At 42.8% G+C, this 19,694-nt stretch overlaps 1 protein-coding gene across 4 annotated transcripts in view; it reads left to right on the plus strand.

Moving 5' to 3' along the window:
• Positions 1–18,029, plus strand: part of LOC143322633 (alpha-1,3-mannosyl-glycoprotein 4-beta-N-acetylglucosaminyltransferase C-like) — a 42,398-nt gene extending 24,369 nt beyond the window's left edge. For 2 of the 4 annotated variants that reach the window (XM_076733945.1, XM_076733946.1), the window contains exons 3-5: positions 15,865–16,007; positions 16,131–16,278; positions 16,410–18,029. In XM_076733945.1, coding sequence (XP_076590060.1) covers positions 15,865–16,007; positions 16,131–16,278; positions 16,410–17,578 — 1,460 coding nt within the window. In that variant the 3' untranslated portion in view covers positions 17,579–18,029. The remainder of the gene's footprint in view (positions 1–15,864; positions 16,008–16,130; positions 16,279–16,409) is intronic. The other 2 variants (XM_076733948.1, XM_076733947.1) reach the window with 1 other exon arrangement.
• Positions 18,030–19,694: the final 1,665 nt, after the last annotated feature.

Raw genomic sequence — 19,694 nt, forward strand, 5'->3', positions numbered from 1 at the left:
CTTCCCCCGTTCCTGCAGAGCTGAGAGGAAGTGATGGGCTTTGAGAATTCTTAATGACTTCTACATTTCCCTCTCAGGCCGTTTCATTTCAGATGTGAAATCTCAGGTCCCCCTGCGGGCGGATAGCACATATTTTGCATTTATGCGGCACACAATGTCATGCGTCCAAAGTGACAAATAGCACGCGTCTCACCTCGGGGCATTGTTGACTTCTCACAGGAGGGCTGTTTGTTATTGAAAATGTGGTTCGGACTAGCTTGACACTTCCCAGCACCCCCCTGGTGCTTTCTTGTTGATAGAATTTTATTATTGGCAAGTCCTGGGTGATATCATATCCCTTGGCCCTATTGCCCCACAGCAAGTGAAACGCAATAACAGGAGAATTGATTATATGTGGACCACAGAGCAGCACTCAGAAAATGTGTTTACTGTAGTCTCACTCTCGTCTAAATGCCAAGAATCAGCTCTCAGCAGACGCTCCTCTGCCCGATGAATGATTAATGAGTCAGAGTGCTTCCATAACTGGCCTCACAAACAAATTTCCACCTAGGTGGATCAGCCGTGTGTCAATTCTTTGGCAGCGAAAAGGGAAATGCAGGAACTTATGTTAGCAGAATCGGGCCTGACATCCCGCAGCGGTGAATGTCACATATCGCGCTGGGCTTAAATTAAACTTATTGGTGCAACTGATTAATATTTTACAGTCAAGGTAAATCAAAACAATGCAGATAGCAGAGAGGACGAAGAACTACGCTAAAACTATGACATACAAATCAGGCTGGTCAGTCTGCAGACACACATCAGGATGCACGTAGGCCCCAAAAGATCAGATTCTCTGTTTTTCTGCTTGCACTGCACAATAAGAAGAAGGTCTGCATGATATAACTTTAAAAAAAACACAGAATGAGGACTCAGGACTCTGCAGCAGTGGAAGTGCACCAAACAGATAAACCCTCCAGTCCTTGAACCTCACACGACGACCTCACACCTGCCCAGCTGAATGAGTCAGGGGCCGAAAGTAAAAGATATGAAAGCGATGTGGAGCAGAGAGATGCTGAACCACACCTGCTCAGCCTCCAGCACTCTGAGCGTCAGTCCATATTTTCTCAAATTCTGTCCTCAAGTGCAGTTTAAAGGACTGATGAGGAGACTTTTTTTTACATTTACCGCACTGCTGGCTTCACGTGAGATAAGCAAAAACATCCCCAATATTTCTTTTTAATTGTACCTTCAGTGCTGGATTTTATATTCAGTTCTTATTTCTGGTTTTCGCTATTTTAAGTACACAATTTGACATTTTACCACTATAACTTCCATAACTAGCACTCCGTCTTTTAAGTAAAGGGTTTGAGCACTTCCTGCATTGCTGGCTGACACTCACATGCAGCGAGTCTGACATACAAACAACCTTTTAACGTCTGTCAGAGCACGGCAAGTGAAAGCAGCACCACAAAGCTTAATGGAGCTGAAACAGCAGAGAGAAACAACTCGTTTTCTCTCTCTGAAATGTTCCCACGTGCCTTTGAGCAAGGCACCTGACTCTCAGAACACGTCTGAGGCCGGGTGTTGACAAACTGTCCCCGGATAAATCAAGAGACGACAAAAATGTTATCGAAGTGGTCTCAGGTTATTAACGTTTCCAAGGCTAAATGTCCCCTTCACCAACATAACACCACCCACCTCCCGTCCACCACCCCTCACCCAAACCAGTCATTTTCCGCCGCTCAGCTCGGCTTTGACGTCACACAGCTGGACAAAAAAAGCCGTCTGAGTTAGTCATCGTGCCCCACCACTGATCCTGAACGCTACATAATGATCAGACAAGCTGTTTGAGTCCTGCCTCAGATAGACGGAGCCACACATGGAGTCAAACACTGTGACAGTCGAGACACTTTCTGCATCGGTTTCAGCCTGGGGGTATCTTTACTGTATTATCTGTAATGCAGTCCTGCCAACCCTTCTCTCCCGCTGTCCTCCCATTTTCATGGAAATCTCCCATATTTCTAACCTAAATGAAAAAGGTTGCGCGTTAACGGGAGGCGTAGCGGCCTGTTTGATGTGCAGCAGCTTGCGGTCTGTAGAACATTAGTTGTACCATCCAGTGATGTGAGGGGGATGGAGTTCCTGCCAAAAAGGCTAAAAGTTTGTGTATCTCACCTCACGGGAGGAGGCTCACTCGTGCTTAATGAAGAGCAGCGGCGGTCAAAGATAAATGCGCCACACAGATTTTAGTTCAGGGAAAACCGACAAATCTGCCGAGCATGAGGGCGTCCAGGAGGTGCAGAAGCGTGCTCCACCTTAACTGATATCAACATCATAATTAACGTCGCTGCAGGATCATCACTGCGGCTGATCAAGAACAGGCGAGGTCCACAAAGGCAGCAGGACGTGGTGGAGACTGGGGCTCATGTCCTGTGTGGACATATTGTCCACGTTAACCACGTCGTTCAGCTTTGACATCAAAACAGCGTGACCGGTCAGTTGCACTGATGGCAAATGAATGGAAAATAGTATTCAGTGACTTCATGAAGGATCCAGTGATGCTTGTTGCTCTGATATTTCAAAGTGTTTGCCTGGTGGTGAGTTCAGGGTTCACTGCGTGTCACCTTGTCTAAATGTAAGGAGGACGTGGACAGTGGTCAGGGTGGAGGGACAGTCCAGGACAGTCCAGTCCCAGTGCTGACAGACACGTTTTCATATAGGAAAAAACGTGAATAACAAAGCCGTTAAAAATGGACTCTTTTAGAGCACGTCAGGCTGTATGAGACATGTCTCAGATGTCCTCGTCCTCTGCGGCTCAGCTGAGAGCCTGTTCACTGCCTACATTTAAAACATTGTCAGCCATGTTGTTCTGGCTGATGAGCGATCAAAGCAGATAAAAAGCAGCCTTTCTGAACGACGCCGCGGTGTTGAAATCAGTGTAATGTTTTTCAGGAGACTGATTAATTTATCGTGAAACTTTCCTCTTCCTGTCTGAACTCCGTGTGTGTCTGAGTTTAGACGCAGACGTTTGGGTGTTGTTGCAGTTTGTTACCGATGAATAAAACAAGTCAAAGTTGCTGCAAATGATTTCTTTGAAATATTGTATAATGATGTAAAAATAATGAGTGTGAAATGTGTCTTAGCCTGTGGCAGTGCAAACAGACACTGACAACCTCTGCCTCCAGTAACTTGACTGGTGTAAACAGTTTCCAGACGAACATGAATATTTCATCCGTGTGATGATTTGATCAATGCTGTTGAGCATCTTTCACAGTTACTGACAAGAGGCTGAATCACATCGACCAAACCGCTGTTTCACATTCTTCACAGGCTACACGCTTCAGCTCTTGAGGCTTTTACACTTTGTGATTTTGGGCGGTCCTGGAGACAAGTGGAAAATCATGAGAGACACATGGTGGAAACTTTGTTGTCTGTCCAAAACAGGGAGCTTAGGGTGCACTCAGAGGCATTTTCATGAGATTTAAAGCTTCGGACGAAGACGGGCTTCACCAAATTTTGACAAAAGCTGCTACAACCTGCATCAACCAATTACATTACTGAATGACGTGATTCAGAACACGTTATAGACGTCCGTCCTCACAGGTACCACACTGGTGTCTTTACTCTTATTCTGAGCTACTTTTTTAAGTTGAAAACAAACAGCACTGTGGCCAAGGCTCGCTTGAGTTGCACAGATGGATGATGGCAGCTGATGACGTGTCACTGCGTTCATGTATTTTTAGTCATGTTAGCGGCATGGATCTAAAGAACAGCAATTTCTGGTTTGGTCCAGACGGAAATATTCACTGAACGAAGAGAGATTTTTAGATTTCACATGCAGCGTGAGGAATTTACCTTGGTGTTTTGGTGCATAACAGTGGCAAGAAATATAATAAGAGAAAAGAGAAAAAATTAGTGCAAAAGTCAAAAATCATATGTAGAGATTTACAAAGGAATGTCAGATATTTTTAAGTGAGGAAGGAATGTGCAGACGTGGACGTTTTGGCTTCTTCAAAGCTGCTTGAAATGGAAGGAAATGGAAATATCCTTAAGACCAAACATTTATTGACAGTTCGGATCACGACAAAGACGTTTCAGTGCGAACCTCAAACATCAACTCACTTACTGTGAGAGAGCATGTAATTCTGATTTTAGATGAGCACATGCAGGTTACTGAGAAACCAGTATGATCTGCTGGTGTAATCATCATAATGATCAGCTGTCTGTGCTTATACGTGATATACAACAACGTAGACGACCAGCGGAGCCAGAGGATTAAAGGGGAGTTTGCCATTTGAACACTAGAACTTGTTAAATTGTGAGCTGAGAATGAAAATGGTTCATGCAGTTAAAGCTGATTTTGAAGAGGTTTCATTGTCATAGCAGGCTTCTGATTAGCGCTTCCACCTCCAGTGGGAACCCACACCAATCACGCACTCAACATCACCCGTAATCACTTTCACTGGTAATATCACACATCTATTCTCAGACTGCTTTCAAAGAGCCGGTTTACCTGGATGAGAATAAACAGGATTATTTGAGCCTGGAAATGTGAGTCTGAATCAGAGCCACGTTTGAAGGACGGGCTGCCTGAGTAAATCAGTCCTCCAGTAACAAATAAGAAGTGTCAGGGACCTTGCAGAGCCACGCGTGTCGACTCTGCATTGAAAGCATCAGGACTCATTTATTTATGTGAAAAACAAAGCTTTAAAAGACACTTTTGCAGTTTGCTCGTGAGGACTGACGTCGCTCCTTCGCCTGAGCGTCTGCATCCATGAACCTTTGAAGGCTCCTCTCAGCTTTGGGGGACAAACTGGACGGCTGACGTGGCTCCAGACAGCCGCTTTGGACTCTGGCAGTAAACTGCGAGTTAAGACCTTGCTGCAGTTTCACTGTGATGCCATTTTCCACTTACTTATACAAATCAGACCCCTACAGCTCAACGTTTGTGTCATGCGGGTTGTCAAGTGTTGTTTTGATCGCAGCTTTTTACTGATATCAAACGTTAGAACTGAGACTTGCATCACCGCCTCCCCGCTGTGATTCCTTGTCTTCCCCCGGCTACAAAAGAAATCACTGCTGTCACTGAAAAGACTCATGACTTCAATTAACTGATTTCTTCCCTTCTCGTTTTTACGGCTGCTTTCTGCTGCTTTATAATATCAGAGCTGATGAGAGGAAGTTCTGCTTTCATCTTTCCTTAAAGGACGCGCCGTCTGTTCCCAACTTTAAGCTCCTTAACTACGAATCATGTGCTGTTTTAATGTCATTATAATACAGTCTTCTTACTGTTAAACCACCTCAGTCTGGTTTCTGTCCAGTTTGTGAGTTCTTTTGGGTCAATGTTAAATATCCCAACGACTCATTCATGTTCCCAAGAGGATGAATCCCTCTGACTTTGATGACCCTCCTACTTTTTCTCTGGTGCCACCATGAGGTTGGTGTTTTTTTATGGTTGTTTTTCTTTGTCTAACACTTTGGTTTCTCATTAAACACGTTAAAAATGAATCCCCTCCTCATCAGCCTCAGCTGCACTTTGCGTTTGGTGCTAATTATTGTTAGCATGCCAAATTAAGACGGTGAACATGGGTAATGTCATTCCTTCAACATCAACATGTTAACGCTGTCACTGTGGCCATGTTAGCATACTGACATTAGCAGTTAGTTGAAAGCTAAATAGCTAGCCACTAGCATGGCTGTTTGTAGATTAATTCATCGTTAATGTTATTGTTTTTTTAATCGTCTTTGCTCCTCAGTCCTTTTGACAAATGCACAGGCCCCTTTTCTGCTTTTCATCATATTTGGTTTTATTTGAACCTGTTTTTTTTATGCCTGTGCAGAATTAATGAAAACATTTCACAGAAAAACATGATTTGTAGTGAATTGGCTAAATCATGCATCACCACTGGCACGGTCCTTTTTTAAGACGCTGTTTTTTGGGAGAATCTTTGCAACACGACGCTGCATCGACTTCAATCCTCTCTCTGCTGAGAGAGTCGCATCAGCTCTGCACGCTGACAACCAAACATGCAGCGCAGGTGCAGGAATATTTGGCACAGGACTTGCAGCCGTGCCTGTTCACATGCATTTTTAATCAGGCCGCCCCCTCTTGTCCAACAGCAGGAAGAGGGTAACTGCAAGAGCCTGGAGTCTGAGAAACTAGCCGGCCCCCTCCACCTTGATGAATAAGTAAACACATCGCACCAGGCAGAGATGCAGTCGGTAAAACTCTCAGCTGGAAGCAAAAGATTTGCTTTCTTCTGGAAGAAATGCTGTTTACTCGCTGACGATTCGTCAGCTCGCTCCCTCTGAACTCTATTAACATTTTCCTCTCAGTCTGGAGCCATGCATCAACTTTAATTCTGGCCAGGAGACTGCGTTTCAGCCCTGGTTAAAGTAGAAAAACCTCGCGTCAGCTTTGATGTCTGGCTGTTGACGTTGTGGTTTTAAGGTTTTGCTCGAGCGTCTTTTTGACAGTCATTTTTACATGAACTGATTTTTGTCTGAAGCAGAGGGACACGTCATCACAGCCCGTGACAGGCTGTGAGATTTCTCTCGGTTTGGTCAAACGGTGATGTCAGGTTCCTCCACGCACCAATCAGATCGTAACAATGAAAGAGTCGGATGACAGTTGTTGCGTATGTTGCCAAGGAGAGCGGAGGCTGATGAAGCAGATTATCTGAGTCTGCATTTTAAACAGATTAATTTTTAACTCTGGGTGTTGTTTTTTTTTTTTTTTGTCTGATTTTCACTTTGATGGTTGCTTTGTGAGTCAAAATGACTCAGAGCTGCTCTAATCAATATTTGTATATTAACCAGGGGTCTGATGACTGATGAGTGTTGGTGTAATGTGAAAAAGGTCGTTTGTAGTAACAAACCCACAGAGAGTTTCCATCGGCGCTGCAGTTCCTCTCAGCTCTGCGGAGCTTTGCGGCGTCTTTCTTCTCGTTGTTTGGTTTCGTCAGCGTGTTGTGTCGCTGCTGTTTTAAGCAGAAAAGCTCAGATGAATAAACTGCGTGCGACCTGATCAACTCCAAACAGCAGACAGAGTTAGCAGCGAGCAGGTGAACATACTTTCAAGGGAACAAAGAAAAGCTGCTCTGGCCTCTCTGGCTTGAAAGGCACAGGTCTGTCTGACTACAGCCAGCATCCCGGCGGGGCGGTCTGTTGGCTAGCCAGCTGCGATGTAGCTTAGTGCCCTGTGCCAGAGTACATCACTGCTGCAGGCCGAGGAGGACAAACATATCGTTTCCACCAGTCGCAGGCCGAGCTGGATCATAGACTGGCTGCTATGGATCTAAGTCGACTTGGAAAACATCTTTTACTTCCTGTTTTTCTGGCTCTCAGAAGGAGGACGTCCCTGCTCTGAATCCGACCTTAAAAACCCTGATTGCCTTCAGGTGAAGCAGATTAGATTCATTTTTAAGTTTTAAAGTTTATCCAGAACTTTGTATTTTTCACTAACTCTGCTTTGATACGTCATGGAGTGGATTCAGCTTTCATTGCGTGACCTGTTGTTGTGTGTCTAAAGAAGGTTTCTTGAATATTTAATATCTGTTCAGGTTCATCTGCTCCTCATTTATTGAGGGGTTCATCAAATCATTGTGGCTCCAGTGTAAACAGACCTTACTGAAAATAAAGGCTCAAGGTTAAAGCTGGGCCATTTCGCAGAAAGGTGTGAATGTCTTTCATGTTCATTTCAGCTAAATTAAACGTTTTTTCGGGGCTCATTCAAATGAAATTAGTGACAAAACAGCAGCAGCAGCAGCAGCAGCAAAGCGTCCTCATCAGCGACTCTTCATCAACAGCTTCCCTGTTGCCGGTTTTCCTGCCACACCCACACACTCCGACACACAAACACAAAGACGCCCCAGCTCTGCAGCCTCCATGTGGATTTGTGCACTGCTTGGATGTCAACAGGCAAATGAACAATGGTGTTTACCAAATGGCTTTGTTGTTCAACACCCAGGCTTATTAAAATGGCATCTCATTAGAGGCCCTGAGTAGCCATTTTATAAGGGATTAATTGCATCTTTTGAAAGCATTTTCTCCTCATTATTATTCTGCGTTGCATATGGATTTGCTGTGACCGTAACAGCCCTACATATTCATATTACAGGAAGCTTAGAAACGGTTGGGAAATGAGCCAACAGGCGGAGCCGTGTTGGTGAGCAGACCGACGCTGAATTTCAAACACAAGCTTTTCTGCTCTGGATGTAAAACAGGCTCAGTGTGTTTCCTGCTAAATTAATGAAACGTCCAACAGTATGTCTTCCACTGTCCGTCAGCCCGATGTGCCTCTTTTCTCTGTGTGCGGTCAAACTCTGGAGTGTGCTGAGGTCCAGAGGTCTGTCTTGACCTTGGTGACAGCGGTCGAGAAAGCTTCATATTACATGAACTTCATGTGAGAATAAAATATGTGACATGTGTCACGTCAAAAGTTTTGCATCCTCTCTAATTCAAGTTAAATTCAATACAGCTCATGAAATACAACCCCGGCACTGATGTTGGATCGTCTCACCTGCTCATATTTGCACCCATGCTAGCTGCTCTGTGAGGCTGTGCTGGAGCTAAATGCTAACATCAGCATGCTAGCACCACACAAGGAAAATGCTAACATGCTGCTGCTTATCAGGTGTGTGTACCATCTCAGTTTAGCGTGTTAGCATGCTAACATTTGCTAATTAGTGATAAAGACTGAGGCTGATGCCAACGTCACTTTTTCAGGTATTTAACCATAAACCAACATAATTTCGAGCTGATGAAGGTCAACAAATTATTAAATTTAATGCCAAAGGTGACGTGAACGTCTGTCCCAAATTACATGGCAGTCGATCCAAAGATATTAAGCTGTTCTTCTGATTATATATAAACTTTTGACCTGTTGGTGGAAAAGTCAGAGGATCATTACGCCGGTAGGATTCATCTTCAGGGCACCATGATTATGTGAACCAAACTTCCTGACATCCCATAGTTGGTGAGATATAAAGTCTGGACCAAAGCGTTTGACTGTCAGATCGATACTGTTCTTAAAGTAGTTATTAAGAATGTCTGCGGTGTCTCACTTCAGAACTAATTAAACAAATTAACGACCAACTAAACAGCATCGATGAACCAAATACTGTTTGTTCCTTTAAATTATTCAGCATATAAAAATTATTTATTGCACAAAAAATCCGTCCCTGATCCTGATTTCTTCACTATTTTTGCACTGAATAAAAACTAAAATGCAGCAAAAGTGAGTCATAAGGATCTCATTAAAACATCTGACTGCAAAACAAATTAACTACTAAAAAAGAACATTTCAGTAAAAACGTGTAAAGTGCTGCATTCTGACGGCCAGATTCGCTGTCATGGCCACATGTGCACAGAGCAGAGGCAGCCTTCCTTCAGACGCTCCACAGCGTTTCTTCTTCACTGTCACTTTTCACTGTTTCCCAGCTGTTGTGCCAAAATGTTGATCCTGTAGATGCTGTTTATCCGCCGGCTGTGACTCCACCTCCGTTTCACAGCGGGGACATGAGAGCGTTATCGCCATTTAAGTGTTTGTGCTTCGTTTTCCCGTCACTGGCTTTTTAAACTCTGAAAGAATATTTACAGGATGGAAGAAAGAGCAGAAGCCTGGTAAAGAACAGAAAAAGATCACGCTCGTCAAAGATATTATTATCTTACAAGGGCCGAAGCCATTGATCCTATAAAGGCATTATGTGGCTTTATATTGAGTGTGCTGTGATATTGCTCATTGTTAGCAGATACGTGTCTTGGTTCAACAAATTTCCAGTGATTTTGTGACGACCTGCTGATAAGAATACCGTCTTAGGATATAGAGTCTTGCTATTTCAAAATGGTACATTACACATAAACTACACACAAGTAAAACACTGAAAATGAGCTTAAAGTCCAACCATCAAAGCTTAAATAAGACTTGAGCTTTATTATGGAACTAAGTTGCACGTTCTGGCCTGTTCTTACTTTCTGTTCATGAGTAAAAGGCTCCTGCAGTCATTTCTGTCGACTTTCATTTTTATTGATTTCATCAGTAAAGCCTGACAGATACTGGATAATTTAGACTAATATTGATGTTTGAAAGTTTCAAAACCAGGAGAACTTTCTTAAAGGAGGTCTGAGTCCTTCTGGAGGCTGATTGTTGTTCTGTTTTCTTCGCAACACTGTTCCAGCCAATCAGCTGTGACCAAAACATGTACTGAGCAGGATGAAAAACACACTTTTTATGGCTCTTGAATGGACATCACTATGCAACAGCAGCAAATGACCTAAAAGTGCAATTCCACCATGTCTATGTGAGAAAAGTTTTAAAAATATGAAGACTCCAAGTCTGAGGATGAAGGAAAATGTGGTGGTGTGGAGTCAGAGAGAAGCGGGATTAGCAGACCTCTGCAGCTCGCTCCTCATGCCTGCCCGAGGCTAACGGCTCGAGGCTGCATTAGCTGCTGGTAGAATAACACCCAAATCCCCAACTGATCTGACGGTGGTCGGGTTGCATTGTGGGTACTGCAGGTGCCACGTAAGAGAGAATATGCAGAAGAAAAGAGGATATCTGTGGTTCTGCTGCAGCCATTCGACGTATGAGAAAAATCTGTTAACCATATCTTTGGCCTTCCTGCAGTGATGAGCAGATAATTCTATGTTATATCTGCAGGAAGGAGAACACTCAGCTGGTGATGTCAGTCAGGCTCTTTGTTTAAAACTGTTTCTAGCCTTAACTTAAAACTCAGAACAGTGAACTAAGAACGGTGATCTGAGTCGCATTATTTCAAAAAGTCAGACCTGTAATCGCTGATCATGATCGCCTGCAACGTGCAGCAGCACAGCACCGGTGATTAAACGAGGCTTTGGCCCGAAGCAGACATAATTCTCTTCTTCTGAAGCGTGGCACTTTGTGTGCAGCAGGCCTGCAGTACATGTAAATTGCATCTGGAGTGTATTTACCTTTCAGGTCAAAGACGAACATGAAAGGCTTTTGCAGTCCCAGTGGTGGCGACTGTAATGAGGATGGCTCTCCTCAGCAGTCAGTGCTTTGACCCACATTAGCTCTCTGCCCGAGGCCCGCTGAGGCAGGATGGAGATGGAGAATAATAGCTGGATATCGTGTCTAAGACGCGCATTGTATATTAAATTACATTCAGTGAGTTCCACAAGACTGTGAAGTTCATAAACTAGAGGGGATTTTAAAAAAAAGCCATTAAAAGCCCTCGGCACAGATTCCAGAGCACATCTCACAACTCTAAGCCTGACCTGAAAGGATCTCACTGCAGAAGCTTTTTCATTATGACTGCTCACGTTGCAGTGGACTTTGAACTTTGAAGAAATTTGAAGGAACATCACTCGTTTTACTCTGTTAACCCTGTTTATGCAGAATCAAAGGACAAAGCAGCAAAACTCAAGTGTCGCAAAAGTCACTAATAAAAACACCAATCTCTGTTTTTCTTATTGTCAGTAAATCCCAGAAAGACCAAAACCAACAATGATCCTACTAATAAATATTGTTTGTGTGGCCAAAGCCTCATGTCTTCTTCCTCTGCAGAGTTTTTTCTACATTCCTGATTCCAAAAAAGTTGGGACGCTGTGTGAAACGTAAATAAAAACTGAATGCAGTCATTTCCAAACTAAATCAACAAAAATCAATGAGGCTGATGAAGTTGAACATTAAATGCATCGTCTGTTGACTCCTCTGTGAACTTCTTTAGTTGCAGAGCGAATAAACTAAAACACTCCTTCAGATCGTCCGAGTCCGTCGAGTCGATGCATCACTGTGGAGTCTCACAGCGTTTTGTCTCTGCAGCAACAAGTGTCCCATCCATCGTTTCTATTTCTTCATTTATTCGGGGACGGTTTTCACTGTGTGTGTCAGCGTTTCATACAGTCACATGCATTCCCAGTGCCACCACCACAGTCTCCTTACTGGTGGAGAATTTTGCTGCTGCTACAGACACAGATGGGGATTAAGTGCCTTGCTGAAGGGCACCTTGATGGAAGCTGTTGAATTTAAAGCATTACTCATTCATTTTCCACAATCAGACTTTCACAGCCGGCCTGGTTATTGACTCTGAAACCCTCCAGCAACGAGCTCGTCTCCCCTAACATTCAATCAGCCTGCAGGCCGTCAATTTTCCAACTTCCTGCTCGAATCAGACTTCTCTGGCCGTCGATCTTCATTTCAGTATGTTTCCAGTACGTACTGACAGAGATGTTCGAAAATCCACGAATGTGTAGAATCACATCAGCAAAGATGTTTTCTAACTCATCTGATGTCGCCCTGCTTCTTTTGACCCCTGTGGGTTTCCGTCTTTGTTGCATCTTGTCGCCCTCACATCAGCTTTTTCTGAGGCGAGATTTCTGCCATAATGGCCTGAAAACATTGACTTTGGATGATCCTGCAAAACCCTGGATTACATCTAATGTCAAAGCTGAAAATAAGTAACTACAAATTGATAACAGAAAGACCATGTTTGGGACTTTTCCAATGATACACGTCCCTGCAAACATTATGCAGAGAGGGGTGTTATGGGTAACGGTGGGTTGCAGAAGGAACCGACGCACACACCTCCCAAATTTCAACGTTGCATCATGCAGCCCTGCGCGTCAAGCAAGATGATTGGTTGCATCAACTCCTGTTGGGAGGCAGGTTTGAAATGTTGCACATACAAGTGTGAATGAAACGGCGTCTGTAATGACCACGATTGAAAAACTTTATTGTCTGTCAGTGCAGACGGTGTCCTTGGCTGGCGCGTGGCTCATGTAGAGATGCAGCACTTTGGATGCACATAAAGAAATGACACGTTATACTTGACCCGTGAAAGTTAAAAAAAAATAATAAATATTCAATGCAGTTTTCATTGTTAGCATGTTGCTAGCATTAGCATTTAGCTCATAAGACAGCTGTGCCTAAGAAGAACTTCAGTCGCTGTTAATCTCTTGTTTGTCCTGTTTGTGGGTCACGATGGCCTCTCACGAGTCCCCCCGGCAGAGGGCCAGAGACTGGACTAATTCCACCTTGAACTGAAAGAAACGTGGCTGTACAGCTTTACACTCTTCAGACTGATCGGGAAAAAAACATGTTTCTATGGGAGGAGAAAAAAAATCGAAAGGCTTTCAGCTGCAGTACAAACAACATGTTTACAGCCTGAATGTGCAATTTAAGAGTAGATGTCCATAATTTAATCAATTAATTGCTGCAGCACTCGAGCTTTAAGGACAGTTTAACCTGTACCTATAAATCTAATTTGTCCTCAAACTGCTTGGATTTAGATCCTGGAAATATTAATGCACCGAGAAATTACTTGTTTGAATCATCCAATTCAGTTTGCTTTAGTTTTCATCCAGAAGATTTATCTGTAATCCAAGGAAGCGAGGCTTGTACGACCATCAAGTACCGTTGTAATTCCCCTATTCTGTGGAGTTTACATTTTAAAACAAAAGATTAATGGACAGGACAAATCTCCTCTCATTTTCTGTCCAGGGGAAACTGCTGTTAATGTGCACCAGTGAAGATAAACCCTCCAAAGGGACGGATACTATTTTTTTTATGCTGGAACTCATTGGTATTCCCCTCTACCTGTTATTATTTTAATGGCTCTAATCTAAAATGACTTCAGTCGTAGAAATGAGCTCACCGGGCACACACGCTGATAATTTGCTGAGGAGAAAAAAAAAACAACTTGGCAGAGAAGCATTGTAAACAAAAGTAAATAGACCCAACAAATGGTGCTTATTTATTCATAGACATACCTTCATTTCCATATAAATGTACGTGACCTATGGGAGGCTTGTTTGTTGTTTAGATTCACTCAGAGAAAGCAAACAAAAATGTAATTTCTTCGCAGTATTTTCTCTTGCAGAGAAGGAATGTGGCCATTATTTTGCCTTGTTAGATATTCTTTCGTCGTCTCAGTATCTGATTTTGCAGGCTGCTGTCTCAAATAGTGCTGTGTGTGTGTGGTTGTGTGTGTGTGCGTGTGTGTGTGTGTAGATGCTCTTTGTGAGGACTTTCATAATATTGACTCACAGCTGTCATTGTGTTTCCACTTACTCCTGCTGCAGCATCTCTCAGCTGCCACCGTGGAGCTTTTTCGTGACGGAAACACAAAATGGCTCACTTCTCTGGCAGATGGCAGATGACTTTTATTTTTTTTCCCCCCCTAAAATGGAACTCAAGAAATGAATAACGCAATGAATAATGAGTTGTGTATTGAGCTTTTTGGGGCCCGGCAGCAGCCGCACGGGCCCATGCCGAAATTGTCCCTGTCACCTGGGAGCTAATGGCTTCTCACATCGAAGGCTGCGTTTTTGTGTTACACAACATCAGAATTGGGGAGGGCGTCGTGGGACAGGCACTTTTTTAGATGAGGTGCCAAATAGAACAGATAGTGAGCGCAGTAATTCTTTTTTACTTAAAAGACTGTCAGCACGCTGAGTAAATATCACCCTGAACGGGGCCGGAAGAGTTTGTTTTTCCATCAAATGGGAGTTTTCAAGCATCACCCGGGCACGCAAACCCAACAGATGACTGGCGGTTCCCCTTGTGAGCGCTTAGATTAACGACCAGAATGATCCATTATTAGATCCATTTTGCTTAATCCAAAGATAAACCTGAAAATCAGCCTTCTGTATCTCTGTGTCAGTGCCGTTGGCCACATCTGTCATGCTGAGCACCTCATCATAACCCAATTAAAGATGAATATCCATCCGGCTTTGTGACTGATACCACAGGGCTGCAACTAATTATTATTTTAATTAAAGCTGCTCTGATCAATATTTTCATATTAACAATGGATCAAGTGACTACATGTAATGTGAAAGGAATGGCTCATAGTGACGAACCAGCGAGGAATCATCATCCGACGCTGCCATTTCTCTCAGCTCTATGCTAACGTTTTAGCATCTTTTAGCTCGTTGTTTTGGTTTTACAGCCCACAGCTGTATTGTTTTGGTTCGCTCTCTAGGCCCTCAACAACCTGACAAACAGCAAACATTCAAAGTTAACGACTAACTGGTGAACATAGTGGAGCGTTTAGCACCTGAATGGCCGAGTAAGTCCTTCAGGAGTTGGTGATGCCCAAACAGAAATAAAAGGAGAATGAATATTGGATTTACATTTAACTCACAGCCAGAAGCAGACTCCATGAATGTTTGGCCCCCTGTCTGCTGGCCACAAATGCCCATTATCGCTGCTTTAGTAATAAATTTAGCTTTTTTTAAGTCATCAATTAATCATTTCGCCCATAAAATGTCAGAGAGTACTGTGAGAGCCCATGATGACATGTTGGGTGTTGTGGTGTGGTTATAAGGTCTATACTGCACCAAGTCCTCAGTTCAGCTCCAGGACCGTCAAAAATGTAAACTGTCCAATCAAAGCATAAAAAAATTGCTTGTTTTGTGTGTTCAACCACCAAAACCAAGAGATATCCAGTAGCATCAATACCGAAAAAGAGAAATTCTGACATTTGAGAAGCTGAAACCAGTGAATTTATAGGAATTTGTTGCATGTTGAACGACTTAAATAACGAATATGTTGTCCAAATTGTTGCTGATTTGTTTTCAGTTAATTGACCAACTGATTCATCAACTAGTTGTTTCAGTTTTAAGATACTTTCATGACATATTTAAGCTCTTTTTGTTTAGTAAAATATCAGTTCTCCTCTGATTAGTGAGGCATTTCTGGTTCATGCTTTAGAGCAGGTGATGAGCTCTTTTTTATTCCATTCACAGAAGCCTTCGCATAATCCTGAATATCAATGCCATTACCCAAATGTCCACAAGGAGTAGATTAAAGAATATGTAGCTAGCCATGTGTACACGCTCTCATGCATCCTTACTCGCTTTTGATGACCAAATTTCTGTTTCATCTTTGACTTCCTGCAGCGAGAGACGTGATAATGAGGCTAATGTGGAAGTCCATGGACAAGATGAGGTGTTTCAGGAAGCGATCCATGTTCCCCTTCCTCGGCTTCCTCATCACCTTTCTGCTCTTTTTCAACCTTTATATGGATGATGGATACGTGCTGGTAAGATTTTGCACCGTTGAAAGGTCGATACTCGGTTTCTGAAGCATTGTGATGATGATCATTGAACTCTTCTGTCCAATTACTGCTCTCGCCATTCTGCTTTTGCTCACTTTGTAATTTTAGGAGGCTGAAAAAAGGCAGCTGGGAGAGACACTGATGCATCCTGCAAGCTCTGAAAGATACGTCCACACATTCAGAGATCTGTCTAATTTCTCTGGGACCATTAATGTGACGTATCGCTACCTTGCAGGAATTCCTTTGCCACGCAAAAGTAGGTATATCTACCGAGATGATGCTCTGAGTGCTAATATTAGTTTTTGATGTCTGAACATATTGAATCACTATCAGCATGAAATATTTTGAGATCCATAAAGAAGTAACTGAAGTGGCTTCTGTTCACAGAGTATCTCACCATCGGTTTGTCATCTGTCAAGAGGAAAAAGGGGAATTACCTTCTGGAGACGATCAAATCCATCTTTGATCAGTCCAGTTACGAGGAGCTCAAAGAGATTGTGGTTGTGGTCCACCTGGCGGACTTTGACCTGGTCTGGTGTGAGAACCTGGTGCAGGAAATCACCAGGAAGTTTGCTCACCACATCATAGCCGGACGCCTCCTGGTGATCCACACTCCAGAGGAGTACTATCCGTCTTTGGACGGTTTGAAAAGGAACTACAATGACCCGGAGGACCGGGTCCGTTTCCGTTCTAAGCAGAACGTGGACTACGCTTTCCTCCTCAACTTCTGCACAAACCTCTCTCACTTCTACATGATGTTAGAGGACGACGTGCGCTGCTCCAGGAACTTCCTGACGGCGCTGAAGAAGGTGATCACCTCCAGAGAAGGTTCCTACTGGGTGATGCTGGAGTTCTCCAAGCTGGGCTACATCGGGAAGCTGTACCACTCCAAAGACCTGCCGCGTCTGGCTCACTTCCTGCTCATGTTCTACCAGGAAATGCCCTGCGACTGGCTCCTCATCCACTTCAGGGGTCTGCTGGCCCAGAAGGACGTGATCCGCTTCAAGCCCTCGCTGTTCCAGCACATGGGCTACTACTCCTCTTACAAAGGAGCAGAGAACAAGCTGAAGGACGACGACTTCGAGGAAGACTCCATCGACATCCCCGACAACCCTCCTGCCAGCCTTTACACAAACATCAACGTCTTTGAAAACTACGACGCCACCAAGGCTTACAGTAGCATCGTTGATGAATATTTCTGGGGGAAGCCTCCTTGCACTGGAGATTTCTTTGTCATAATCTTCAATAAGTCAACTAAAATCAGCAGAATTAAAATAGTGACGGGCACAGAGGACAGGCAAAATGACATCCTTCACCACGGAGCTCTGGAAGTAGGACAGAAGTCTGTGGAAACCAAACAGGGCAGGCAGTGCTCATCCTACATCACGTTAGGAGAGTTTAAAGGCGGAAGCATTGAGGTGAACAATGTGGACCACAAGATCGGCTTTGACATCGAGTGCGTACGAATAGTCGTCACCGCCAGTCAGAAAGAGTGGCTCATCATAAGAACTATCAGTTTATGGACCGCACAGCCTGTAGGCCAGTTTAAAAAGTAAGCTTTTAAATGATCATCTGTATGTACAGTATCTACTTTGAATGCAATTTCTACAAGTTCATTTCGGACTACTTCTGGGAAATATGTGTTTCTGGGATTCAAAGCAATCCATATTTTCTTGGGTTGTTCAGAGAACGGCGTAATGTTTTCAATGTGATGTATTAAAATGACCAATCTGTACAGTAAGGAGCCTTTCTACTTATCTTCATTTTCCTAAAGTGAAAATCTGTATATAAAACTGTTCCTACTTGACTGCTTTCTTGTTTTCTTTTGTCATAGCACCTAAAGGGCCATTCCACAGAATCCAAGCTTCGAAATGTTCAACCTGAGTCTTGTGAGTGTGCTGTTTTCTGAGTTCAGGCAGACATTTTTATAGCTTGGTTACCAAATGTCTTGAATAGCTGCCTAGAAACTTTTGTAAAACGGAATAATAAAGTGAAATGAAATACCAATTCAGTGTCATCAGGCGAACATTTTTCAGGGCGTCGTGCCTCCAGACTCAGTCAGTCGATGGCTGCCTCTCGTACAGTGTTTCTAAGTCTGAAAATGAATGAGGATGGGTTCAGTGCTGCACTTTAGAGCTGTTTCCTGCATCTAAAATTAAACACAAGCTGAAAAAATTATGAAAGGAAAAAACGAAGCAGGGAAAGTTTTAATGGCTCATTCGGGTGTCTTGATGTGATAGTCTGTCAGGACTTGTGAGTAGCGGAGGCACAGCTATCAGAATAAGCCTGAGGACCCATCTGGAAGTTTGAGAATATGCGAAAAAAAAAAAAAAAAAAAAACCCACGTCATTTAATTTCATTTAATACGAGTCATGACTTTCATCAAGTCAAAACCAGGTGACTCGTTCGTCCTGCAAATGCAGCAATCAGTAGATAACATCTTGGCAATAATTACCTGATTCCTAAAGAAGTGAAGGTAAATTTACTTCCCACTAAAATCGCTGTTTTCTTAAGGGAACCTGGAGTTTGCAGCTCGGCACGTCGCAGTACAGCTGAATTTTCTTAATGCGATGGAAAAGGTGCTGGGTTCTGTCGACAGTGTTAACAGCTTCACTTTATTTGTCATCATTGCAAAAACTTGCTGTAAAAAGCACTTATTTTTATTCATGAGGTCACATCTGCTGAGGTCTTCTTTTCTATATTTATATATCCAGAATTAGTATGAGCTCTGACCATGAATGTATTATAAGATCTTATCTCTTAACTTCAGCCTCAGTTTAGTTTTGACTGGGGACCTTTGCTGCCACCTGCTGGCACATTAAAAAAAAATAAATAAATAAATAAAAAAGAGATTCACTGAACTACTCCTTTGAATGAGACCAAATGTCTTAATTCTTGGTTTGAAAGTGAAACAAACTCACATATAACTTGATTATAACACCATGAATCAATGCTATTATGACAGCACCAATTATTACAATACAGTAATAATTAGCATTTAATGTAGTAGTGTGATTTTACCCAATAATGTGTTTTCATTTATTAGATTAAGTGTTTATATGGAATGTTAATCCAGTAAGAGAAACAGGTTATTGCATTTTATGGAAGCAAAGAAAAGCTCAACTGAATTTTCTGTGACTTTCACAAACATTATTATTATCACTGTTAGTAGTAGTGGTAGTAGAAGTATTACTAATTCGTTACTTAACCAGGTAATCTCATGGAGATCAGGATCTCTATTTTAAGAGAGACCTGTGTACAAAACAACGAACTTATCATTTAAGCATAGACAGCCACACAGATAATTCATAACACACATTATACATTTTTACGATCAGGAAAAACAGTTACAAGTGTGATTGTAAATATGTTAACAAAACCTTACAAAACATTAAAATGAAATAAGACAGAGGAGCTCATTCCATTTGTATGCAGCATGCTCTTTGAACCCACTTTTGCCAAGTTCAGTGAGAGCCAGAGGTGCAGCTAATGTTGAAATGTCCTGTGACCTGCATTGTAACGACTGTATTTGAATGCACCAGAGAGCAGAGGTAAGGGACGTTTTGCATACTCACTGCATTTACACAAATGATTACATCTCTGGCAGCAATTACATGTAGATGCACTTTAACTTGAATGAACTTCATTAAAATGAAAGGATTACATTAGCTG

This window comes from Chaetodon auriga, chromosome 6, assembly GCF_051107435.1.
Source record: "Chaetodon auriga isolate fChaAug3 chromosome 6, fChaAug3.hap1, whole genome shotgun sequence".
NCBI lineage: Eukaryota > Metazoa > Chordata > Actinopteri > Chaetodontiformes > Chaetodontidae > Chaetodon > Chaetodon auriga.